This window comes from Tenebrio molitor, chromosome 9, assembly GCF_963966145.1.
Source record: "Tenebrio molitor chromosome 9, icTenMoli1.1, whole genome shotgun sequence".
Taxonomy (NCBI): domain Eukaryota; kingdom Metazoa; phylum Arthropoda; class Insecta; order Coleoptera; family Tenebrionidae; genus Tenebrio; species Tenebrio molitor.
In genome coordinates this window covers 11,507,950-11,533,702 of record NC_091054.1, presented here as the reverse complement: position 1 = coordinate 11,533,702, position 25,753 = coordinate 11,507,950, and the positions used below count along the sequence as shown (strand labels likewise).

General features: G+C 36.5%; 4 protein-coding genes across 7 annotated transcripts; 3 read left to right on the top strand and 1 right to left on the bottom strand.

The window, feature by feature from the left end:
* Positions 1 to 930: 930 nt before the first annotated feature.
* Positions 931 to 13,370, top strand: LOC138137749 (uncharacterized). The gene is made up of 3 exons (XM_069057285.1): positions 931 to 1,639; positions 4,610 to 5,525; positions 12,330 to 13,370. Exons 2-3 carry the CDS (start codon positions 4,719 to 4,721, stop codon positions 12,810 to 12,812), a joined length of 1,290 nt encoding a protein of 429 aa, XP_068913386.1. The 5' UTR covers positions 931 to 1,639; positions 4,610 to 4,718; the 3' UTR covers positions 12,813 to 13,370.
* Positions 13,371 to 13,382: 12 nt separating this feature from the next.
* Positions 13,383 to 15,359, bottom strand: LOC138137746 (glucose dehydrogenase [FAD, quinone]-like). Of its 2 annotated transcripts, none has more exons than XM_069057282.1 (4): positions 15,203 to 15,359; positions 14,953 to 15,155; positions 14,608 to 14,902; positions 13,383 to 14,557 (listed from the first exon to the last, which is right to left on the bottom strand). In XM_069057282.1, the coding sequence occupies exons 1-4, from the start codon at positions 15,357 to 15,359 to the stop codon at positions 13,392 to 13,394; spliced, it is 1,821 nt and encodes a 606-aa protein (XP_068913383.1). In that variant the 3' UTR covers positions 13,383 to 13,391. The 2 variants fall into 2 exon arrangements, with proteins under 2 accessions (XP_068913383.1, XP_068913384.1); XM_069057283.1 differs by having other exon boundaries at positions 15,207 to 15,341.
* A 60-nt stretch (positions 15,360 to 15,419) lies between these two features.
* Positions 15,420 to 18,524, top strand: Rint1 (RAD50 interactor 1). 3 transcript variants are annotated; one of them, XM_069057278.1, is made up of 9 exons: positions 15,420 to 15,562; positions 15,735 to 15,923; positions 15,976 to 16,208; positions 16,261 to 16,434; positions 16,488 to 16,881; positions 16,933 to 17,158; positions 17,208 to 17,542; positions 17,643 to 18,169; positions 18,224 to 18,524. In XM_069057278.1, exons 2-9 carry the CDS (start codon positions 15,789 to 15,791, stop codon positions 18,435 to 18,437), a joined length of 2,238 nt encoding a protein of 745 aa, XP_068913379.1. In that variant the 5' UTR covers positions 15,420 to 15,562; positions 15,735 to 15,788; the 3' UTR covers positions 18,438 to 18,524. The 3 variants fall into 3 exon arrangements, with proteins under 3 accessions (XP_068913379.1, XP_068913382.1, XP_068913380.1); XM_069057281.1 differs by having other exon boundaries at positions 17,643 to 18,164; positions 18,224 to 18,475; XM_069057279.1 differs by having other exon boundaries at positions 15,426 to 15,562; positions 15,718 to 15,923.
* A 245-nt stretch (positions 18,525 to 18,769) lies between these two features.
* On the top strand, positions 18,770 to 23,751 carry LOC138137747 (nuclear RNA export factor 1-like). The gene is made up of 10 exons (XM_069057284.1): positions 18,770 to 18,952; positions 19,011 to 19,279; positions 19,334 to 19,420; positions 19,472 to 19,906; positions 19,962 to 20,071; positions 22,494 to 22,530; positions 22,595 to 23,008; positions 23,060 to 23,233; positions 23,286 to 23,422; positions 23,472 to 23,751. The coding sequence occupies exons 1-10, from the start codon at positions 18,901 to 18,903 to the stop codon at positions 23,569 to 23,571; spliced, it is 1,815 nt and encodes a 604-aa protein (XP_068913385.1). The 5' UTR covers positions 18,770 to 18,900; the 3' UTR covers positions 23,572 to 23,751.
* The last annotated feature ends 2,002 nt before the right edge of the window (positions 23,752 to 25,753 follow it).

The following is a 25,753-nucleotide window of genomic DNA, read 5'->3' as shown; positions in this document are numbered from 1 at the left end:
AGAGCAATTTAATAAAGTTTATAAAAAACACGCGGCAAACTGAAAACAGGTAACAAATTAAACAACAACCAAAATCATCCAAAATAAACTAATCTGTTTCATTTATTCAGAAGAAAATTATTTAACACTTGAACAACACTTACCTATCTCTCCAAAATTTTGATTTGTGAATCACAAGAACGAACACCAATTCTTAATTAACAATACTGGAGCGGCTTTGGCACAAATTTGTGATTTCTTCCCGTTATTATCACTTTTTTGTTTGTTCCTCATAATAATTTCTTATGGCCCTCTTCTCTCGCGCCAATAGAACCACCCTACTTCGTTTTGAACTTTCCATTTTTACCTTTTTACAAAATACACTTAAATAATTTTGCAATTTATTTGACAATGTCAATTTAAACAAATGAATAGTTTGTAAAATTAAAAAATCATAGATAACAACTGGGCAATATGAAAATAACTAGTGATTTAATCAACCTAACAACTGCAATTTTGATTTTGACAGTCCAGATGTTTATTGAATGGACTTTACTTATAAATTACTTTATAACTTGTATCTAGATGGAATGCCAGGCGGCCAGGTAGGTACATTTAAAACAGTTTTCCTGAAGTGGACTCTTAGATAGTAGTCGGGGGTCCACAGACGAAAAATATTCATAATAAAAATAAATGTTTCTTTTTGGAGGCAAAAAGTTGTTCCCTTTGTACAAGGTGATCACGAAGGACTGTTTGAGTCGGCAATATGTTGTTCGTTTGACAGATACCTATCTGACGTGATGTGACATTAACAGCGACAAAATGGTAGGTTATGGGAGTAAAAAATTAGGGGTAAAAAGAAATTAAACGTGAAATACAGAACATAAATTGACTCTTTTTTAGGCCCATGAACAGATTCACCGGCATGCAGCATGTTTCGTTGTTAAATTAAATTTGAAATGTCAAATGTTCTTGTCAATGATTTGTCTGTCAGTGTCAAATCGTCAACAACTGGAGCTTACTCCATTTGTACCATTTAAAATTAAAATTCAGTCCTTCCAAACCCAAACAGTCCTTCTTGATCACCTTGTAGTTTAATAATAATTATAAAAAAAAATTAAGAGCTTTCAAAATGACGGTCTTCGAGTTTGAAGGTTTGGGAACCACTGATGTAAGAGATTATCAGGTGTTTACCTCCTCACACAAAACACCTCCATTAACACTTAACTCGATATTATTCATCTTGATCTGAACAGGCACGAATAAATCTTAATTAATTTCGGTTTTGATTGACATTTGAAGATAGCCACTTCCGATCCGAAGCTAGTCGTAGGGGAAACCCCCTGAACAACTCTTTAATTCCGTCCAAACAAAACCCTCAAATCCCCCCTCACTCGGAGAAACCGTCAAATACGGGGAAATTAAAAAATCAGCAGCCAATTTATTAGCGCTTTAATAATTAATTATAGGAAAGACACTTCGGCAGTTTCCGTCGTGTGCGGCCGTATCCGACCATGACTTGTCCGGCGGTAAGTTGGCGTTTTTGTTTGAGCCGCGAGCGGCGGTGCGCCAGTCCTGCGGTAAACTAGTGTTGTCCAAGTTCTTTCTAGTTCTAGTTTCTAGTGTCAGTGTGTAATGATGACAACTTCGCGATTCGCAGGTGAGATAAGAAAAATTAAAAAAAAAAATTATTTGCCAATTGTTGCGACCAACACCGTTTTCGGGGTGCATCCGTGCGAGGGTCGGTCACTTCCGAGGTGAAACCCCTTGTTCTTCACGTCAGGTGCCACTTATACGATGAATATTTAATGCCGTGAACGTGAGTAAACATCCAGAAGGGCCGGGGGATGACGGTCGGGGGGTGAGAAATCTGGAGTGTCTATCGCGTGTGGTGGCATTTCACATTTCATTCTCGATCTGACTGAACAAAATGTTCTAGGAACTGTCCAAACAAATTCGATGATGAATTGCTAAACACCACGGTTCGATAAAATCAATTGGCAATTTGCCGCCCAAATTGGACCATCCCCCGAGCCTTTATTCGCTTTGTTAGACGTCCTCGAACAAGGAATTGTTATCTTTACGTGCAGCCAAATCGTTTGAGGTTGATGAATCAAATTGGACCCGGGGGATTTTAAATTCAGTGCACGGAATACGTGTGACCGCTAATTAGGGGAGTTTTCTTGGCGGGAATGGCGGAAAAAGGGAAAGGGGCGGTAAAGGTTCCAATATAAGTTGTTTCAACAAGTTCAACAGGATAATAATCAAAATATCAGAATGAAAACGATCTCAGCCATTATAAATTGATTTAAAAGTTGGAAGAAAATTAGCCATAAAAGTGTATACTTTCCCGCCTATGGGTAAGGGCAAAAATTTTCTTATCAAAAAGTTACATTGTTGTAGAAAAAATTAAATAATCAAAGTTAAAATTCTCATCGTTACAAAAAAATAGATTGTGAAAATAATGTAAGAAATCCTGCGGCAAAAATGCGAACTAATGAATGTTTCTATGGTAATGAGCAAAAATTTTGAAAGTACATTCAAAACAATAAATCTACGTTTAAGAGGTTGTGATTCATTTGAACAATTGAAACTAAATTTTCATTTTTGCAGGATATCGAAAATAACAAACTTTAAAAATTTATATGTTCAACTTTCAACATAGATATTATTTAATGTGCAAAAAAAACAGCCACACAATTTACTATAAAATTAAAATTTTTGTTTTGAGTGTAGTTAATATTAGCTCCGCTGTCAAATTTGACATGGGACTTCTTTCTTGGAATACTTTTGCGAATTTTGCAAAACGTTATAGAGAAAAGTTTCATAAATTCCACTGGTTAAAATTAACACACGTATTTCAGATACATCCTGTATAGTATAACTGCCCGTAAAAACACAAAGGAAGCTGAATTGGGTATATTAGAACAGCCTCGCCGCTTGAAGTTCTTTGTTTAACAAATTCGTCCACAAAATAAAATAATGCGAGTGTAATTTATTGTACGAGTATATCAGCTTACCGCAACGAGTGTTGGAAAAGTCCATATCTTGAGTTTCATGCAAAGATTTAATCTTTTTGCGAAATCTCACCCCCCTCCTAATAAATTCTTAAGAGTTATCGTCGTAGATCTACAAGTGAGGTTGTTTTTTTTATTTAAACATGCTGTGAAAAATAAGAAAGCAGTTTTTGGTAAATGCACTTGATGTAAACTGTCCAGTGGATATATTGACTCCAAAAAAATTTTTAAGTTTGTGTTAATAAAATTTAGAAAGGACACAAGTTCCATTTACCATTCGAACAAGTGGTTGAAATCCAAGCGAACTAACGTGACTCGATTGGATTTGGATCTGAACTATCAGTGGTCAGGTTGAAGGATTACCATCTGTTGTCAAAAAGTGAGTACTTAGCGAGTACAAGTCTAGCAGAAAAATTCTTAAAAGTGTTAGCACATGTGGCATCCTGTATCCTCAAATAACAAACTGTTTTTAAACTTAATCCGTGTGAAGCCTACTCTAAAGCTCTCAATCGTGTTAACTTCCAGAAAGAATTTCATTGAAGTTCAACGAAGAAACAAAATTTTAAAAAACATTAGTAAAGTTTCACGTTTCTGGAGTATTTGCTCGAAAAAATCAATAAATTGAACCCAACAATTACCCAATCTGTCGTAAATATTTAACAGGGAATCAAAAGACTAACTAATTAATACAGGAAATGTAAATTAATGTGTCATTTTTTATAGCCGCAGAGACTCGTTTCGCCTTTTTCGTCATGACTTTGTGGCATTCCACAAAACGCAAGTCTTGATTCGATAGCTTGACTGTTGCACAAGAAAATTAAAATTCCTGTTGACAATTTTGTACAAACGGAAAACGGTTCTTGATTTTCAACATACAGAAGACCACAATTCACAATAAAATCGAATTCAACTGGTAATTCACTTTAGCCCCAAGCCCTGCACTGTTTACAACCCTCGCAGTTATATCATTAGCGTTATAATAGTTAAATTCTTGTAAATGTACATTAGCGGAAAGTGGAAAACGGTCGGGCTCGAGGAACTCCGGTGCGTCGTACCGAGGCGATAGATTAAACGACCCCATTAAGAATTTTTTTTTCGTTGGTCGCATTAACCGCCACTTAAGTAAAATTCAATCTAATTTATTGGCGTATCGATGTAATCCAGTCGGGCGGACGATGGGAAAGCGGACAGGTGCGAACCGACATCGAGGGGTTGGAACGGGGTAACGACATTACTGGAATTGGTAGCGAACGACGCACCCTCCGTCCCCTGAACCGAATCGGACACGATTTCGTAATTCTGCCGTGCAATTATTGGACACGTTGTATTTTTTTTTCTCTTGGTTTGATCGCCGATGAACGATTGAGATAGCGAGCGGTGTCCATTAAAAGGGGATGTTGGAGCTGAACCGGCTCCCCTTCTCCAACGGAAAATTATTGATCGCAGACAGTTCTGGTGGTCATTTGATGACGTCACGGCGGTCGAATCGACCGATTTTCACATTTTCTCGCAACGACACCCTTTCGCAGAAACGGAACGACGCTGTGACGGTGTAGACTGCCTAATTTTTTTTCTTTACGGTTATTGTAACATGTCCGTTTTCGTGTCTTCAGGAAAATGGTGAAAAAAAAAATGAAGTGACCCAGGCACAGCACGATGTGATTTTTTCCGTTTCCTAAATGGTACAAATTCCGTCCGTTTTGCTCATCCAAAAGCTCAAAAATGAAATTGGAAATCTGCAAGAAGATGGACGATTTCCAGGAAAAAATGGACACAATCGAAGACAAAGATATATTTTTTGAAGTGTGCTCAAGCGAAGGAATCAAGGACAAGAACCCCAAACAGGAGAACAAAGTGATGGACGTCCTCCCGATCATTGCTCAAAATCCGGAATTTTTGCCGGACGACGTCCAAAGCTGCATCGAAATCGACTCAAGCAACGTAATCAGCATCCCAGAGAATCAGATCGTCAAGATCCAGTATCACGGCGAGAACGGCGTCGTCAACACCGAGTACATAGTCAACGAAGAAATCCTCCAGGTCCACCTCAACAACCAAAACCTCGAGAGCAACTATCTCGACGAACAAATAGCCTACCCCGTGACCACCACGTCGGCCTTCGACGACCCCAAAGCGGCCCAAATAATTCAGAAACAGGAGAGCGCCGACGAAATCATCGCGACGACGTCGATCTTGAGCCCCAAGAGTGAAAGTGACGATCTCTCCGAGACAGATCTTACCAGTCTCAACTGGTTGCACAACATTACGAACATCATGGCAGTACCCAATTTGCCAACACCGCCGGTCTCGCCCAAGCCAAAGAAAAAATCGTCGAGTTCGAATCAGGAAGACCTCACCATAAACATTAACTATTACAAGAAAAATGGGGACAAGAAGCCTCCATTTTCTTATGCGACGTTGATCTGCATGGCTATGGGAAAAAACGGGAACAAGATGACTCTCTCGGCCATCTACCACTGGATCAGGGAGAACTTCTTGTACTACAGGAAAGCTCACCCCAGCTGGCAGGTGAGTCCAACGATCTGGCCTCCGATTGACACGAAACGTGCGCGTCGTTCTAGCCAGTAGATATCGGGTGTTTTTTTAAATTTCACCTCGTAGGAGGCGTTGAAGAGTCAATTGTGAATGCACCACTCGTGTAAAAACGTAAGATTTAAACAGCTGATCCGTGATCCCTAATCCGTATAGTGTGTTCACAAAAAAAAAACACCCGATATAATACCAGTTCTAGCTCAAATCTTTCAGATTTTTTTTAAGACACATAATTTTTAATCATTTTTAAGCTTATCATGTAATTTGATTTTTCTCAATAATTGTGTTTATATTTTGTTTCACTGATCGCTCGGATTTGGTTTTACTCATTTATTGTGAAAGAAAATGATCCTAATAAATAGATAAAAAAGTTTATAAAAAGTGTAACACCGAGAAAGATTTTAAGAATTTTAACCAAATAAAAAAAGTAAACATGGTTATTTAATCATGTTTAATATACCGGGTGTTATGAAAGTCCACGTAATAAATTTAATCACAAATAGAATTCTTTAAAATAAACATTTTTTACATATTGATCTTTTTTAATGGAATATTTTTTTTTACATTACTCTAACCCCTAATCTGACACTTCGCTCATGGGATAATCATCAATTAAAACGAAAGAGTGAGTGAAAATGTTTTTGTTGCGATAAAAGCTTTACAGTTTTTTTGAATAAAGAAAGCTCGCTGTTCTAATACTAACCGTTTTTACTGTTTTTCACTCGAGTAATTTTTTCGTACTTCGTTATCAATGGGTGTGTAAACACATGAGCCGGTATGAATTTTAGGGTTCAAATTATATTTATTTTAACTCCGTTTTGAAGAATTTGCGGAAAAAATAATAAACAAAAAAAAAACGTTTTTAGTATCTGCGTCTCTAATAGGTCTATTATTGTATTCAATTTGGAGTCGTCTATGGCTATCTCTTAAAGCACTCGTAGTTTTTTTATTTAAAAATTAAAACAAGGGTGCAAATCCTAAAAAATAACATAAAAAATCCGTTTTATAAGGGCATTGGCGCACTCGTCCCAAACAAAACTCCCCTACGGGTCGTGTTCTACACTTGCGCCAAATCAACCCTTATAAAACTCGTTCTTTAATATATGTACTATTATTTCCATAACACCCGGTATGTTGGAATAAACAATATTGAGGTAAAAAATATTATGGAAGTGTGATAAATCAGTGGGAATGCACTATTGTACAAAACATCTCTTACTAACATATTATAATCAGTAATCACTAAGTACTAAAAACAGGGTTCAAAATATTTGCAAAACTGTTTGTCTCAAACAAAGTAAAACAATAGAAGTGTGTATAATTAACCAACTTAAGTACATAACATTTTTGGTTTACAATACAAAAATTTCCGATAATAATGCGGAATCTGGAAAAGTGCCCCGAATGCTTGCAGCGTTTCCACGTTGAATAGCAAGGGAAATCCTCTCGAAAAGGAATTTCTTTGATTTTGAATCGCCTGATTCCGCAATAATAAGAAGCATTTTGTAGCACGCATGTGTTTATGAAGGAGTACCTACGTGCTACAAAATGCCTTATAAATGAGATATCATAAATACACTATTTTTTCTAGTTTACACCTTTTAAGCAATGTTTAAGTGAAAATTAACAATTTTCAAATTTGGGGAATTTTGTCGTGGTTGGCAACAAATGTCAAATTGAAAGTGAAGCCATCAACATTATTGTCCTATTGGCGATTCAAGCTATCAGTGAGGCATCTGGTATTCTGGTGTGAATTGTATGGAAAATTTTAAGACACTCAAGCCGGTGGCTATTCAAATGATTTGTGTTTTTAAAACAAAACGACGGCGACGGTTTAACTGAAAAATATTATTTAAAAATGACTAAAAATAAGACCGATAATAGGTAGTTATTTGTATAGCAAGGCCAAAAAGTGCATCTTTTTCGTCCGAGTCTGGGTTTTTTAGCTGAGACTTAAAAACAGGCAAGGACAAAAGGCACTTTTTAGCAGAGGTACACATTAAATTTTTTAGGCGACCGCACGGACTACAAAGCAAAAGACATTATTGGAAAAATTACAAATTTATTTTGTATCTACGTTTTTCAAATAGATAAATTTATTAATAGATACATATTAACAATTTCTTTTATAGTATTTTTATCAGCTTGCCAACAAAACGAAAAATTTACTATTTGCATACAATTACTTGTCCGGCGGCGTATTAGACATTTATTCATCACTTTCGCTGTTGCTATCGATTATATAAACGATAAGTACAGCACTTTTTTGGGCACATAAAATACTTTGGTTGTTTTCAGTCGGTTTACTCTGTTTTGTCGGTTTCGTTGTTAACTTACTAAAAAGACAGATGGCGCCACGGTCAGCGTCCGAAAAAGAGTTACTTTTTGTCCGCTTAGGAGTACGTAAAATTGTGTTTTTGGCTGTAACACGTGTCGAAAAAACGAACCAGAAGCATGTTTCTATTTATTTCCGCGTTGTGGCGTAATGGCAAAATATGTTTTCATCGAAAATGTTTTCGGTTCTAAAGACCGGGTAGAGAGAAGGAAAACATTGGGGAAGTGCTTTATTAATGGGAAACCTTCCTCTAATTATATGAGGGTCTGTGGAAAATACTTTAAAAAGACTAAATTTTTTTGTGGGTCAATAGTTATTTACTTATTTATTATACACGACGATAAAATTGTATTTTATCCTCGAGAGCGTTTTTTTCGCTCGAGAAGATAATTAAATTTTATCGTCGTGTATAATATTCCACTGGGATATCAAAAATTATCTTGGTCAAAGGTGCTCATGGATTTTCAAATAATTATCCAAGCATTTGTGTCAATCATGTCAAAATCTGTCAAACAGTTTTATTTTTCATTTAGTCCCACACTTTGCAGTAATGTTGAAAGATTTTTATGCATGCCTTACAAATTGTATTAGTGTGTTTCGCGAAACTGGCTCTCTGACTCATAAAAAAGGTGCTGGTAGGCCAATCGTTCATACCGAAGAAATCGTCACACGAAATAGGTTGAGACGGACGTTTTCCAATTCATGACCACCTTTGACCACGATATTTTGGTCCATAGCATTTGTACCGTGCGATCAAATAAAAAAAAACAGAGTAGGTGATTTGAACCAATCAAAGCATCAGAATTGCACAATCCAAGTAACTCGATTTTTTTTTAATTGATCGCACGTTATTTCATTATTAAAACATTTTTTTTTAATCATTACTAATCGTGTCAGGTTTTAAAATCTCGTTAATATGAGCGTTGTTAGGGTAATAAAAAAAAAATTACTTTATCTACCCTTTCTGTTAAAGTAGCACTTTATCTACCCTTGCAGTTAAAATGCTACTTATGAATAGATAAAAGCACACTTTAACATCTGCTATAGAAAAAATAGTATTTTGAGGTTATATGTATTTTGAAATTATTTACATGTATTGGGTGACTACTCAAATTTCATACCTTGTTTCCACCACTTTAGTAACACCACATAAAATTAACAACTTTGTACACAACACTTTACGCCTTCCACAATACATCTGCTTTCTGCTGTTGTCTCTAATACCCTAAAGTATTGTGTAACCTTAAAAAAAGTCATCATAAAAACCGCAAATTCACGTAACAACTTAAATATTTTAAAAACAACGCACAGACGTAAGCCTGATCGAACGGGAGTATGACTCGGGAATTTGGCAACAGTGGCGCCCCCAACGGTACCCGAAATCGCCAATTATTCGATGTTGGACAATGAAAATTGTGACATTTCTATGACACTTATTTTCAAAATAAAGAATTAAAAGTATTTTTCTCCCTACCGGTTAGAAATGTAGGCTGTGGATACCTCATTTGAGGTGAGAAAATTCAACTTTCTCGCTAAGGTAAGAAAGTTAATCATGAAATGTTTATGGTAAAACTGTATCGAAATACAAATGTCAAAAGTGTCAAAAGTGAAATAAGTTATTGATAAATGAAAGCCAATTCAATGAAGTAAGTAAGTAAGTTGGTAGGTCAATCATATAATCTGGAAAATAAACAGATAAGCTAGGTACGTAGATTACTTTACCCTGTTTATATCAAATTTTCGAACAAACCTCAAATCTTCAAATGCGATGACAAGTTAATTAAACAAATAACACAGCCTACTATTCATTCTCAAAATTTTCGTTTTTATCACGAATATAACCATCTTTTTTAACTTTTTTCAACAAAGTTGTGCCTGTAGGGAAAAAAATTGTATTCAAACCTTGTTAAGAAAGTGTCCTTGCAGACCTTAGGCACTTACAAACCTCGTCTACGACTCGGTTTATAATCTTTGCCTGCGGTCTGCAAGAAACCACTTTCTTACCTTGGTTTGAAATATACTATTTCCGTTGACCGCTTGTTAATTTCAATATTAATGAATTATTGTGTCTAAAATATAGTGTATTAATGGACCTCATTAATACACTATTTTTCATTAATCAACGATTCTTGCGATTTTGACGTTTTGATGATTTTTTGATGTATAAACAACCTCGAACATGCATTGTTTGCACTTACCAACACTGCAGGAGGTAGTGCAGCAGGGTTTTCTATATTTTATAGCTCCATAACTGCACAATTACGAATTCACTTTTTCAAAAGCCGACCTTTTGGGTTATAATTCGCATGTCATATTTTTCAAAGGTAACTAGGTTTTCTTAGCAGCCGTGATTTTTACGTGAAATTGAATGTAAATGGAGTTGACGTCTTCTGACATTCTTTGCGGAAAAGTGAATAGAAAGTGTTGAAAAATTTAAAAATGGCCTACCCTGAGGGCAAAAAAAAAGGATGAAGGTATTTTATAAGGTCTCATCTTTATCGAAAAAGATGAAATTGGTTTTGATTTGGCTTTAATTTGAAATTTTGTCATATATAATACAATAAGTGGTCTAATTTTTTCCGACAAAATTTGTCATTTAAGACATGAGTAGCTTTTGCAACGAAAATTACACGAGTCGACGAAGGAGACGAGTGTAATTTTCCAAAAGCAAAAGCTACGAATGCCTTAAATGACAAATTTTGAAGAAAAAATTAGACCACGAATTGTATTCGACTTGACAATCCACCGAGAAAATTTTTATCGAGTTAACCTAATAAATTTGACGTTTCATTTTGACATAAATTTTTTCGCTGAAAAACCACTAGTTGTTTTTTCACTCAGCTGGTTGTTTTTTCACTCTACTCGGTCTTTTTTCACTATAAATCAATTTGATTGGTCCAAATTTGAAAAATGCTGCAATTCGATTGGTTAAAAATTTTCGAGGTGGATTGTCACAAAAAACAAGTTTGCGGTCAACGAAAAAATTTTGTAATCAACTCATTTGTTAATGGGCGATTAATAATCTCAACTATTAAAGGCACTCACTCGCTACTCGTTCGTGCTTTAAACAGTTTCGATTATTAATCGCCTTCATTAACGAACTAGTTTATTAAATAACTATTTACGTTGACCGCTTGTTAATTTCAATATTAATGAATTCTTTTATCTAAATTATAATGTATTAATGGACCTCATTAATACACTATTTTTCATTAATCAACGATTTTTGCGATTTTGACGTTTTGATTAAATTTTGATGTATAAACAACCTCGAACATGCATGCATTGTTTGCACTTACCAACACTGCAGCAGGTAGTGCACCAGGTAGTGCAGCAGGGTTTCCTATATTTTATAGCTCCATAACTGCACAATTACAAATTCACTTTTTCAAAAACCGACATTTTTGGTTATAATTCGCATGTCATATTTTTCAAAGGTAACTAGGTTTCCGTAGCAATCGTGATTTTTACGTGAAATTGAATGTGAATGGAGTTGACGTCTTCTGACACTCTTTGTGGAAATGTGAATAGAAAGTGTTGAAAAATTTAAAAATGGCCTACCCTGAGGACAAAAAAAGAATTAAGGTATTTATAAGGTCTCATCTTTATGGAAAAAGATGAAATTGGTTTTGATTTGGCTTTAATTTCAAAATTTGTCACCAAAAAAAAAGTTTGCGGTCAACGAAAAAAATTTGTAATCAACTCTTTTGTTAATGGGCGATTAATAATCTCAACTATTAAAGCCACTCACTCGCTACACTCGTTCGTGCTTTAAACAGTTTCGATTATTAATCGCCTTCATTAACAAACTAGTTTATTAAATAACTATTATCTACCCTTGCTGTTAAAGTATTACTTTATCTACTCTTAATAAGAGTCAAGTGATTGAAGCTATTAAGAAGATTGATGCATCCTGAGACAACAATAAAGAATTAGAAAAGTTTTTCAAAAACATTTTTTAAACAAACAACCTAGTAGCGCATATGATCCGCAGGCCGAATTAAAAAAATTAAAGAAGCTCTTTGGAAAACAACTATGTTAAAAATGTTAGAAGCTAAAAACGAAAATTTGTATCCTATAATAACCATAAAAAAAACTTCATGGGAAAGTAAAAGAATATGAAATGTATCGTTATTATGTAATGTATGTATAAAGTATAAACAAGATCTATATCATGAACTTATTGAAAGAAATCTAGTTGATCCGTACGATTATCCTTTGAGCCAGAACTGGTATTGTAAATACAGGGTTATTATAAATGTTTCTAACATCGTAGATGGCTGAGCGCTATGCTCTAGGTGCGCCGCTACGCCAACTAGATGTTAGAAACATTTATAACAATCCTGTATATGTACGTGCTGTTATGTATGTACATATCTAGTGTCGCCTCCTTTAAGCCATCATACTCGCATTTATCTGCGATATCTCAACAATTCTCCTTTCAGAACTCCATAAGACACAACCTTTCTCTGAACAAGTGCTTCGTGAAGGTGGCCCGTTCCAAAGACGAGCCCGGAAAAGGCGGTTTCTGGAAGCTGGACCTGGAACGATTGGAAGAATCGCGACGTTCCAAACGCCGTTCCAGCCTTACGGTTAGAGTACCACGGAACAGGGACGCCCCTCACAAGCCCGTCCGCAAGGCTCGGCGATACCGTCCTCCTCAAAGTACCGGCGAGCGAAAACACAACATCTTGTCCAACATCTCCATATGCGGGGAGACTGACGTGGAGAACTGCGAAGAAGAGACCAAAGACAAGTCCAAAGCCGAGAGCAAGGACGAGATCACTCCAGTTCCCAACCAGAACGTCATAACCGAACCGGTCAACCAGCTATTGCCGGAAGACGAACTGACCGGATTGTTGCTGGCCACCAACGGGTGGGACGAATGCCAACTGGAATTACTGGATTCTCTGCTGGATTCTTTGTAAACCATATTGCATGTATTAATCATACACGAGTGGTTTGTGCCTTCTTGTGTAGCACAGTGTGAATTTAGCGTCATCGGAGCTAGGCTCCGGTTGACTTTGTGTTAATTTTTGTACAGTTGCTCGAAACTCTTCCGTCCAATATCTGAGATAGTCTTAGATAAAAATATTTTACTATATTGTTAAGAGTGAAGTGAATCCGTCCTTCGGTTAGTCGGACAGACGACGTCCAGTCTTGACCTGCATGGGCGCCATCTCTCCAACTAACCAGCATTTGTTTGTATCATACACTCCTATTATTTATCTTACTTTTTGTTGGTCCAAGCGCTACGCGCACGGATCTAGTCTTAGTTGGATCTCTACTTTACCAAAGGGTATTTTTTGTATTTAAAAATGAAAATTAGGAATTGCAATAGATTTTGAACAAACTGTAAAAAATGTATTCTAGTCTTTTGCAATATTTGTAATTTTTACACAGTTTGCTCAAATGTGCTAAACCAGCAATATGATTGTATTCTGATCTTCAATAGAAGTGAACTGTATGGTGTAGTTTCAAATAAAAAAAACACCAGCATTAGCGAATCAATTTACTCCACAGTTACACTGATCCACAAAGACTTCAGTAGCGCAACACTTCCTCTGACTCAACCAACAGTGGTGCTTGATGATATCGGCAGCCCTCTCCGCCATCATCATTATGGCTCCGTTAGGGTTCCCGCTCGGCAACTCCGGCAACACTGATCCGTCCACCACGTACAGTTTACTCGTTCCTCTGACCTGGAAGTCGTAATCGACGACCGAACCCAGCTGACAGGTTCCCACAGGATGATAGCTCGTCAAAGTCAAGTGTCTGACATAGCACTCCCAGTATGGTGTCGTGTCGAACGTGTGTCCTTCGCATCCCGGGAAAGTGTTATTGTTCAACCTCGCCCCCAGCCTCCTCATGGGAGGGGTATCGATGAAACTCTTGATCATCTCGATTCCCTCCACGAGTATCTCCACGTCGTAACTGTCTGACAGATAGTTGGGATCTATGAGAGGTGGAGTTTTGGGATTTTTGTTCTTCAAGCGTACAGTTCCTCGACTCTTGGGATGTAAAACTACCGGCAAAACAGTGAACGAGGGTTTGTTTATTTTTGCGAAGTAGTTGTTCCACAGGGAATCCCCGATTCCTACCAGACTCCTCAGAAACTTGCCCTGATCGCTAGTGAACCCCAAAGGTAAGATCATGAACTGCAATTCGGGGACGTTCTCTGGTTCCGCGTTGAAAAATGCAACGTTTTCGCAACCGGCGGTGGTCCAAGGCCCTTTAGATGACAGGAAGTACTGGAAGAAGGACGAATAGGACGTCATTTGTCTGACCCCGAGGTTCGGAGGTGAATCTAATAACACGAGATCTGCGCCAGTGGCGACGTGATCTTGCAAGTTGTCTCCCACCGGGAGATCAATCCTGGGGGTTATTTTCATTTTTCTGAGGTGATCTTTGGGGCCTATTCCTGACAACATCAGAATTTTCGGGGATCCTATCACCCCCGCCGATAATATCACACCTTTCGATGCTGTGACTTGATAGTGCTCGTCCAAATGCGAGTATCTGACACCGTAAGCTTCGAAATTATCTCTTAGTAACACTTTTTCGACTAGAGAATTAGTGAGTACTTCCAAGTTACGTTTTTTCAATTTTGCCAATTGGTGATACGGTGTCCAACGTTGTCCGTTTTTCATTGTCAATTTTGGTTCTGAAAAACCTGTAATTTTGTCGCTTTAAACGCACTCTCGCATAGATTAAGATTTATACCAGGCTCTGAATTCACGCCGTCGGATATTGGAAAGCCTAGACACAGACCTGCTTGCAAAAGATAGTCCGAAATATTGGACTTGAATGGTGACTCACTAATCATTATTGAACATTTATACTTATTGGTCCCGTTGTGTTCTAATTTTTCAAAATATGGAAGTATGTCTTTGGTATAATTAAAATCACAGGAATCTTTGTACCATTTTGCAAAATCGTCTGGGTGCCCCCTGACGTACACCATATTGTTTAACATGCTGGTCCCCCCGAGAATCTTCCCCATGGGCCAAAGACTCACCTATTCGCTTTGATGAAGAGTTTTTACAACCAAATGTTATCAAAACCTACCTTCTTATCGAGAGCCAAGCAGGCGTTCTTTTGGGGCACGGTTCGGTATTGCCAATCGAAAACTGAGTTTTGTAGCATCACACCAACGGAAGGGATTTGTAAGAGACTGTTTCCGCTACTTCCCGCCTCAATTAACAAAACTTTATTGTTCACGTCATCGGCCAGCCGTCGAGCAACGATACTCCCGGCAGATCCACTTCCAACTATTTCATTTTAGTCGGATTAATTAAATGTACTACTTTATACCAACCTACAACGTAATCGTAGTCTTGAGTGCGGAAATCCATCTCTCTGCAAGCATAGCATTCGAAATAGTCATGAAAAGCTACGAACCTCAAGTAAAGACCGAACAAATTGACCACGGTAATGTACACAATGACAAAAAATGAGGGGGTGCTACAGCACATTTTAAAGTTTTTTCTTGCACGGTAAATTTGAAATGGATTGTGGATCCGAAGATGAGGTTATGTCAACTGCGAAGTGAGGTTAAGTACACTTGTCAAAATTTTCAATTTATTTAAGATTTCCTCAATTTCCTTGAAAAGTTAACGCTGAAGAAAGTGAATAGACGAAAATTACTTCATCAAATACTTTATAGACAAATATTAGAGTAAGTTAAATTGGTACACGTACTAATTAAATTATGTCGACTTTGTACCGAGGGCTGGCGACTTATACTTATATACCTACTTATATACTTATAAAAATAAAATCAATGCAATGGTTGTGAATGTATTATAAAGTATTATTTGCGAGTTGAAGCAGTTTTTTCACTATTTTAGCCTTGGTCATTTTGAGGTTATGTGCCACATCAGTTTGACGAATTTTGTCTTAAGATGAACTCAACGAACGTAAAAAGGCAGGTAATTAATGAACTAAACGAAAAATATGGTGCGGACTTGCTCAATTATGAAAAATGCAAACAAATATATGAACAGTTGAAAAAAGAAAAAGCTTATATTGAAAATGAGGTTATATGACTATTGTGTGTCCAAATAAAACTTTGAACGTAGAAAATTTTAGTTGAATTTGAGCGACACATCTTCGATTGGCCGAGTTGTAAAAGATGCAAAAACTGTAAAAGAAAAAGTAGGCACATATGTGGAACAGTCAGAACGTGTAATTAAAGAAGTTGAAATAAATCTAATCGAGATTGAAGATGTCAGAAGAGATATGCAAGAACGTCTGGACAAATTACATGCGCTGGAGTGTACTCTGCAGTACATGAAAGTTGTACAGAAAATAGAATTTTTAAGGTTGGTAACAATGAATTTTTTCCCCGGTTTGTCGCCATTTTGTTTACTGTAGCGTCGAATTGGAGCGTGAAGTCAAAAGGAAAGATGACGAACAATGCGCCACAATATTTGCCAATTTGTGTGAGATCAGCAGGAACTTGACAGACTTCCAGGCCATGAATCTAAGAAAATATCTGAAAGAGACCCTCCATTACTGGCATAACATACTAAAAGATAAATTCACAAAGTAAAACAAGGTGAATGTAGGAAGAGAGTTAACGTAATTTTGTGACATTTTAGGGACTATTACGACGTAATGAAAGCCTTAAAGTGGCCTTTTGTCAATACTAACTTTAGCTTACAAATTCCCACTCCTACCAACATCCAAAAATTACAAATTATCGCAGAGTATCTCCTCCAAATCGAACTCCCGAGTGAGACAGTCGACCCTTTGATTAGGTCAGCGCTGTTAAGTGATTTTCCTCCCCTTTGTTTACCAGTAACGCTTCTCGTCGAGCCTTTAAAGAAGCGATTTTTGTATCATTTTTATGGAGCGCGACAAACAAATAGAACTGACAAACCTGAATGGTATTTCACCCAAATTTTAACATGGATCAGGGACCACATCGAATTTGTGACGAAATGGATACAACCTGTCATAGACAAACTGGGATTACATCACATTGATGCCAAAGTAATTTCACGCTACCGCAAAATTAAATGATTTTTTTATTGAATATTACAGTTGGAATTCATCAGAGGCCTTGTTCAGTTAGCTGTAGAAAAACTACATTCAGATTTACCGAATTTACAATACCACGATTTTACTTTTTCTCATTCCATTGATGAAGCATTAGGTTTCGATAAAGAACTCCGCGAAACATACAGTTACCCTCAGAACCAACCAAGCATCTTGGCCGTATTAACCCAAGCTAAAATTATAATCAAATGGATGGCCATGGAAAAAAAATGTAGGTTGGTAAAAAGTAACCCAAAATGTTACATGTTCTGAACCTGCAGATGCAACAGAAAAGATGGATGCTATGCTCTCTTCAACAAGCGTCGACCCGTTCGAGCCCTTAACATATGACATAGAAGATTTAAAAATAACAACTTGTGCAGATGCGTTTATTACGCTTCTTCAAACAATAACCGAGCGTTACGAATCTTTACCGCAACCTGGCCACCGTTTACAGTTCTTGGACCTTCAACTTGAACTACTAGACGATTTCAGGGTCAGGCTGTTGCAATTGGTTAACGCCGAACATGAAAATGTGGTAGAATCTAAAGTACCGATGATAGCGAATACAATTTACTACATCGAAAATGTGTTGGTTGACTGGGGCACCATGTTGGTACGATTGATCAACATTCTGCAGTTTGATTGGTCCAACTGTGACTTCTGTGGCCAATCAAATTGAAAGTATCGGTCCATTAAAACGAATTTCATTTTAGCACTACCTGAATTTGTACTATTACAAGAGCCAGTCTGACAACAATGAAGGTCCCAGGTCTTCTCTCGGTGACTGTGACTACTCCGATCCCACAGATATCGAAAGCGAGACAGTTTTTGCTGAAACACTGAGTCTATATAGGCACATGAGACGCGATTTATTACTAAATTTGTCTGATTACGTGATGTTAGAAGTTAAGTCAAAAAGTAAAGCTTACAGAAGGGAAAGGTGGTCTTTAATGAAAATAGGCAAAGACATTAAAGGTTTATCGCTGACCCCTTCAGCGTGTCCCATTTTCGAAGTTGTTGCAAAAAGACTGCACCAACTACAAAAAACTTTAGCTTCAAAGTTGTTTACGATTTTTTGGAGATCAATTGCACAACGACTAGACAATTATTTGTTTGAAAATTTAGTTCTGGATAGCAGGTTTAACGACGGTGGTGCTCTTCAACTAAAGTATGACGTAACAAGGAATCTGCTGCCTCTGTTTTCTCAGTTTAGCGAGAGACCTGAAAGTTATTTTGTACAGTAAATTGAAATGCTTGGAAAAATGTTTCGTAAAACTAATTTTTTTTGTCGTAGATTAATCGAGTCGTGTAATCTTTTGAACATAACGAAGGGTTCAGCCTTGTTACTGAGGGAGACGCTGTTGGCTTTGGAAGGAGCAACTGGAGTTGAAGATACTAGGCCGCAGACGCTCAGAGAATTAGGAGTTGTTAGTTTTACCCCAAAAATGGCCGTGAAAATTCTTAACCAACGAACGGATATTACCGTTAATAGAATAGATGTCGACTAAATATCAGCTAATAATGTTAATATATTTATTTAAATCAGTTTATATTGTTTAGTTATCTCTCAATAAAGAATTATGTTTGCAGGCTGACAGGGACAATAAATTACGCTTTTTTTTGCAGGAACTATTATTTTTATCTAGTGGACGGATAGCAGTGTATTCGACTCAATATATTTCGACTATGGGTCCGCTGTGTACAATTAATATAAAATAACTGTTATTTAATAAGTTTCCTCTTCGATTTTTGTTATGATAAAAAATAAAAATATAAAAAGAAACGTAAAACAACTAGATCATTCGGCTTTGGGGATTTTTTTTTGTGATGTCAAGTCAAAGTTGGCAGCAATGTCCAATATGGCGTATTAACGACGTTAGGAGGGTGAGGTAGAGTTCTTTTGATTAAAAAAAACGCCAAACTGTTGATTGTGTATTAGTTTGCAATATTTGTAAAAGTACACTTTAAATAATGTCCAAATCGGGAAGATATAAGAAACCTTCGTGGAAAAGCCAATACAGCGGTAAGATTGCTTATGCTTAAATATGCGACATGCGACTTCTTTTTTCCCTTGTTATCAGAACACGATTTTCGTGGTGGTGGAGACACGCGTAAAGTCAGTTTCAAATCTCACAGAAATCAGTATAAGAAAGACAATAGAGATTGGGCTTCCGCGGCGCGTTCACATCTCCACGATGAAGACATTGACATGGGAGGCTCGTCGGGCGGCGGTAGAACGTTTAACAAAAAACATTTCAAAGGTAAAAGGGGAGGGCGATCGGACTCGCCAGTCCCAAATTACAAGAAAAGGAGGCTTTTAGAAGGCCCCATGAGTTGGTTTCGGATAACAGTAAGTCTTAAAACAAATTTGTTGCAAGATAACATTAGATTGTTAACATTTCAGTTACCGTTCGGAAATAAATACGAAAAATCGTTCGTTTTAAGAACGCTTTTGGAGAAAATCGAGCCGTTGCCGCTTTGGCCAATTATGGTAAAGACTATACTTTCCTTAATTCACCGCAGCTGTTAATTTTATTTACAGTGGAGTGTTAACGGTACAACAGCGACATTTTATGTTGATGAATACAAAGTTGCTGAAAAACTACAAGATCTTGATCGACAAATTCAGATGCCCGATGGATTTAAATTGATAATCAGAGTTCACAATGGGGTACCAAATTTTGACGCGAATAATGAAGTGAAAGAGAAAATTAAAGCCACAATGGCCAAAAGATACAATGCCGCAAACAAAGCTTTAGATTTAACAAAATTTCATGCAGATCCTGATCTACAAGACTGTTTTTGTGCATTGTTCAAGCCTATTGTGTTCTTAATGGTATTAGATATCATCTCTGAACATATCCCAGAACTTGAGGCTATTAATTTGTTTGACAATAAAATAGCAAATCTGTCTTATTTAAAGAAAACCAATGAAAAGGTGCCGCATTTGAAAATTTTGCATGTGGGCAACAACAAAGTGAGATCATTTTGTTTCTGTTTATAATTCATGTATAATTTGTTTATTTTTTTAGTTTAGAGACATTTCTATGTTGGATCCGTTCATAGGACTACCAATAACTGACATTGTTTTGAATGGAAACCCTCTATGTTCTAAGTATAAGGATCAAGAAGCGTACATTGGGTAAAGTTGATATGGTTTTATTTTTGGTCATTAAAGAAATATGCAAATAATTGCTGGCTGTTCATATCAGACAAATGCCTAAGAAGCGGTTTTGTATTATAAACGAATAATTCAAATCAAAGTTTCAAACCTTAGCTTATCGCGTTAATGGTATTTAATACTGAAGTAATATTATGGAGAAACGAAGTACGCGCTTTTATTTTTTTTTTTCGATAAATACTCTTGCATTTTGCAAATCGACTTTTATTTTGGTAAAAGAAATTGTCATTAAAGTGAGTAAAGGAAGTTAGAAAAAAAAAACAGGAAAAAACAAATTATAAGTGTTGCTTCCGTCAGATTTTTATATATGCATGAATATACATTTTTTTTATTTGTGATGAGGAGTTTTTCCAAGACGTAACGTACACTTGCCATAAAAAATTAAAAAAAAAAAAAAAACTTGGACGAGCATTGCAAGATTTTGCTGTTCAGAGGTTAGCGTGCCACAAAGGCGAACAAAGAAGTTTCACGACGTCAAAAAGGCATCTTAGAGATTTTGCTTGTAAAGCAAATCCACCTTACATGAACACCAGCAAGTTGGTGTTATCTACATCGAAAGTCTGTTGGTTGTGACTCCTCAGAAAACATAATTATGATTAAAATTTCATTACTTTTTTGCAATAGAAATCCTACGGAAGTAAACCAAAGAAAAAGAACAAAAAAAATACTGCAAATAAATTAAAAAAATTAACTGTACTTTATGCATTTTAGTGACACCTAAATGCCAAAATATCTTGTACTTTGTTTAATGCAGAGGTTCGAGCAACATTTTTGTGTGTCCATAATGATGCTTTTTTATTGAATACACGAATTTGGGAGTCTTTGAAATTTGATTAATTATTCATGGAAAACTGATTCACTTCGTGATCGTTTTAAAAACGAACGACACGAAATAATATGCAACAATAGCGCTTCAAGTGGGATTTTTTTGGTTTGGTGTTGTAGAAAAATATGGAGTCAGTAATTGTTTTTAACATCCTTTTTAACGTCTTCATGATGAAAACGAAGATGACTTAATGACACTTGACAAATCTTTAACTTTTTTACTATGACATGGCAGACAGGAGAGAGCATTTCAAACAATTTTAACTACACTTTGCGTTCCACTAAAGTAAGATTTGGGGCCCGATAGTATAAGAAAACATCTAAATATATAATATAATTACATGATTTTTAATATGCAAATTTTTACTTCAACATGAAAGCCGTAGAAAAATATTGACATAATTCAAAAACTGTTAAATTTTCTTATCACTACTGATTCGGTCATTCGATATTTTACAATAAAAACTGATTCCCAGTTTTGTTTGCATTTTCTATTTATATTCAAAAATGAAAAGTAATTTTCCTTAAATAATAAAAGTATTAAGGTAATCTGTTGGTACAAATTAAACACAGAACGATGAGTTCACCCCGAAAACATGCTTTTTTTGGTAATATCGAATGATCGAATAACTGTTGCATTTTGTCGATTGAGGTATCCCTACTGGTGCATTCTTCAAATTGGAGCAGGTATATAACAATTTATAGTATCCTGTTGCACCTTTAGGGGATGGTATGTGTTGATGGGAACATAGTGTTCTGAAGAAATTGAAGGGATGTGACTGTCTTCTGTTGTATTTCTCAAGTTCACTGCTGGACTAGAAGCATAATTTTGAGGAGATGTTGTGACATTTTCCCGTTTTAAGCCTATCGTTACTATCTCATGGTTTTAATTCTCAACGTTATGGAAAAATACAAGTCACCATGTCAAACGTGTCGAATAAGTTAACGTAATTAATAAAAGACGCCCAAAAAAATAAGGATGGTGCGCGCTATAAGAGTTGCAAAAAAGACGGAATATTTCATGCAGTTTTTGAATTTATCAGTTTAAGAAAAGTCTTGTAGTTCAAAGGACCATGTCATATATTAAATACATTTAGGAAATTAATCCTTGATGATTAGCGAAAACATGTTCAGATTTTTTTTAAATTTAACCTTTAAATCATTAACTGGGGCCCTAACTCTTTTTAGTACAACACAATTGACAAATTGGCATTACTGATTCGTGACATCGGACGTTTGCAGATCGAATTCCATGGGGAAAGAAGGTTATCTTTTTTTTTTTCTTGTTCTCTGTCAAGAATTAGTAGTTGCCAGATTTCTTTCAGGTGTTAAAGTTTTTTTTAACAATGTTAGTACCTACCTGCCAAGTCATCTCATTTGAACGTTTTATCTTGTCAAGGTGTCATTAAACTATCTAAAAATTGAGCGCCAAAAATAGCTACTCGGTATTGTCTGTTGACTAATACCTCTTTTTTCATCTGTCTGACGTATACATAAATCCTGAGCAAATCTTCATCTTCATTGCTAACACCTTCGGGTCACTCTTCTCTTTCCGCAGCGAAGTCCGCAAGCGTTTTCCGAAAGTAATGAAACTGGTAAGTGAATGTTGATCGAATCCATAATCTACGAATTTCTTAATAAAACAAAAAAATTCCACAGGACGGAGTCGACCTACCCCCACCGATTAGTTTTGACATATGCGAAGAAGTGCCCCTTCCACCGAACCAACAAACCTTCCTGTGCAATCAAGAGGGTGAATCTATAGTTCGTCAGTTCCTTGAACAATATTTCTTGATTTTCGACACGGAAAATCGGCAACCGTTGTTGCAAGCGTACAACGAGAGCGCCCTCTTTTCTATGACAATGTCGTACCCGTACGGACAGAGAGACAAAAGCGCCAGTTGGCTCAACTGGTACACCACCGACAACAGAAACGTATTGAAAGTTTCTGATTCCGATCGCAGACAAAAGTTGCTCAAACAGGGTCAACTCGCCGTCGTTTCGTTCCTGCAAGACATGCCCTTGACCAAACACGACATACACAGTTTCACAGTCGACCTGTCGGTCTACACGGTGAGTTCGTTTAATTTTCGCGTCCACTCCTAGTTGAAAAATGATTTTCAGCCGCAAATGCTCTGCCTTACGGTGACCGGAATGTTCAAAGAGTTGAAAACCGGACACAAAGTGCCTCCTGTCAGAGCGTTCTTCAGGACATTAGTTATAGTACCTGCGGGTTCAGGTTTCTGCATAGCCAACGAAACCTTGCACATCACCAACGCCACCGACGAACAGGCAAAGGTCCGCTTTGTAACTATTTTATAATCCATTTCTCTTCTACGGTGTTTTGCAGAATTTTTTCAAAACTGTGATTTCGACGCCGGTATCCTCGCCGGTCGCTCCGAGAGCTGTACCCGACGCTGCCACAACACAACAGATGGTGGCGGCAATGTCAGAACAGTCAGGGATGAACTTGGACTGGTCCAGAAAGTAAGTTTTTCGGTGCGTTTGTTCTGTGTATAACAGGAATTTGTCGCAGATGTTTGGAGGAAACACAATGGGATTTTACAAGGGCGTTGAGTGCTTTCGCAGACGCTCAGAAACGCGGTCTCATACCACCGGAAGCTTTCGTAAAATAAGTTCTGTTTATCGTTTTATAAATGATGTAATTCATCGATGTATTTTTAAAACTGCGAATACCTACACTTTTATTATGTACATATATAAGTTGAGATGATTTTGTAATGTAAATAATGGCAGAGTCAATAATTTGAGCAGTGTCGATTTTTTTTTTTTATAATAAAAGTTACATGAAGGAATTTTTGGTATTTTAATTTTATTCGAGCGTCAGGGTCACAGCAAAAGGCGTTAGAACGACGCATGCTTATTTAACATGCTTGGGCAGTAAAATCACCGTTATAATTTAATAAGCATAATACAGCAATAAGTGGCACCTAGTGTCATGGGCAAAAGTATCTTTAATTTGGAAAAATGGGACTTTTAAAAACACTACAATGGATTCCCCTCACCAATTCTTTGTCTCCTTTTCACATCCCCCGTAAACCCAAGTTCCCAAGTGTATCATTAGCTTCATTACTCAAGTCCGACCTACCTGTCGTGTAAAAAAAGAAAAAAGTGGGGATGTAAAAGAATAAATCATAATATAAAGAATAATCAAAGGAATTATTATCATTACTTGAAGTAGGTAATACAAAAAAATTAACGTGGCTTCGATGCCCCTTTTTGTGGTGAACCTTTTTATACCGAGATATCAAAAATTATCTTGGTCAAAGGTAGTCATGGATTTTCAAATACGATTCACGATTGTTTCAAATTCGGACTGTCTATGAAAATCTGACATTTTAGTTGGCAATATTGTGATTTGACATAATCATAATAAATCTATTTTATTTTAGGTTATAACTGAATTGCATTGTCAATTACGGAATTGACAACAAGACGAATATTTTATAACGAAACGTCATATGAGACTTATGAGAAGACCTGACGCCAATCTAACAAAAAAATATCTTGGTCGAAACATTTGTGTCAATCACTTTTTGAATGTCGAAATCTGTCATAGTAGGTAGTTTACGTAATGAGTTCGTGTGTAAATCTGTTTTTTTTTGCCACGAGTGCCAAAAAAGGCCCAATTTACACACGAACGAATTGAATACAACGTTTTTTTGTTCGACGAGCCCCTTAAAGCCTCCAAATCACTTAAAATCTTTAAAATTAGCTTGACGTTTCGTTTTGACAAGTTGTGATATTTATCAAAATCCGTTCACACAGGAGAAGATTTTCAAATTCTGACAGTGTCGAACAAAAATGTAGTTTATTCGACGAGTTCGTGTGTAAATTGGGTTTTTTTGGCACGAAGGGGTACACGAACGAGTTGAACACAACGTTTCTTTGTTCGACGAGGCCCTTAAAGACTTGACTTTTCGTTTTGACAAGTGGTGACATTTATTTTATTTATTTTATATTTTTTCTACTGGACTTTGGAAAACTTTAACATTGTAATACTAATTTGAGTTAGGAAAAGTGAAATAGTATATTATATATTGAGGGAGAGAAATGCATGATTTTTCCTAAGGTGCAGTTTGTAGCCAGAGGGCGAAGCCCGAGGGCTACAAAGCACCGAGGGAAAAATGAGCATTCTCTCCAGAAGTATATATACTATTTTTTTCACGGTAGGGAGTAGAAACAGCACAAAAATCTCAAATTTTAAGAATAAAAAAATGATGACAAATGAGTTGTCATCTTTCGATGAATTTAATGGAATTAGTAGTTGCCTTGACAACACAATTAGATTTTTGTCACAACAGTCAAAAAAAATGAAAACTCCCATTAGATTTTTGTCACAACTGTCAAAAAAATGAAAACTCCCTAGGGAGCAAATATTTGCAAATATTTGCTCCCTAGGGAGAAAATGCTCTACTTCTGTCACGATGTTGACATCCGAAAAGTTGATTTCTACTCCCGATCGTGAAAAAATAATATTTCAACACTAAAAGTTCAATTTTGGTCGTTTCCTGGGATACGTAACGTAAAAAGTGGTATTTAATTGAGAGAAAATAAGCTTAAACGCCTTCACAATTTTTCATTAATAAATTGTTTCTCTATGGTGACGAAAGCAGAACAATTTTGATTTCGCTTTTTAATTTAGAAATAATTAATAGAATATTGAAAATATCCAAATTTTATGGATTTTCCAAACTCCAGTAGAAAAAATCATGTGTGCAATACGTAGGAAATCCATTTTTTTCCCTACACGGCATGTTTTTGATCTCGACTATCGTCTCTCGTCTCGATCAAAAA

What these genes read in the sequence shown, in the direction of transcription:
- LOC138137749 (XM_069057285.1), top strand. Translation starts at nt 4,719, where the DNA reads ATGAAATTGGAAATCTGCAAGAAGATGGACGATTTCCAGGAAAAAATG. An exon ending in AAGCTCACCCCAGCTGGCAG is followed by an intron (nt 5,526 to 12,329) that starts GTGAGTCCAACG and finishes TTCTCCTTTCAG; the next exon opens with AACTCCATAAGACACAACCT.
- LOC138137746 (XM_069057282.1), bottom strand. Translation starts at nt 15,359, where the DNA reads ATGTGCTGTAGCACCCCCTCATTTTTTGTCATTGTGTACATTACCGTG. An exon ending in GCTTGGCTCTCGATAAGAAG is followed by an intron (nt 14,903 to 14,952) that starts GTAGGTTTTGAT and finishes CAAAGCGAATAG; the next exon opens with GTGAGTCTTTGGCCCATGGG. An exon ending in CGGCGTGAATTCAGAGCCTG is followed by an intron (nt 14,558 to 14,607) that starts GTATAAATCTTA and finishes ACAAAATTACAG; the next exon opens with GTTTTTCAGAACCAAAATTG.
- Rint1 (XM_069057278.1), top strand. Translation starts at nt 15,789, where the DNA reads ATGAACTCAACGAACGTAAAAAGGCAGGTAATTAATGAACTAAACGAA. An exon ending in AAGCTTATATTGAAAATGAG is followed by an intron (nt 15,924 to 15,975) that starts GTTATATGACTA and finishes AGAAAATTTTAG; the next exon opens with TTGAATTTGAGCGACACATC. An exon ending in TACATCACATTGATGCCAAA is followed by an intron (nt 16,882 to 16,932) that starts GTAATTTCACGC and finishes TGAATATTACAG; the next exon opens with TTGGAATTCATCAGAGGCCT.
- LOC138137747 (XM_069057284.1), top strand. Translation starts at nt 18,901, where the DNA reads ATGTCCAAATCGGGAAGATATAAGAAACCTTCGTGGAAAAGCCAATAC. An exon ending in TTCCGAAAGTAATGAAACTG is followed by an intron (nt 22,531 to 22,594) that starts GTAAGTGAATGT and finishes AAAATTCCACAG; the next exon opens with GACGGAGTCGACCTACCCCC. An exon ending in CCACCGACGAACAGGCAAAG is followed by an intron (nt 23,234 to 23,285) that starts GTCCGCTTTGTA and finishes GGTGTTTTGCAG; the next exon opens with AATTTTTTCAAAACTGTGAT.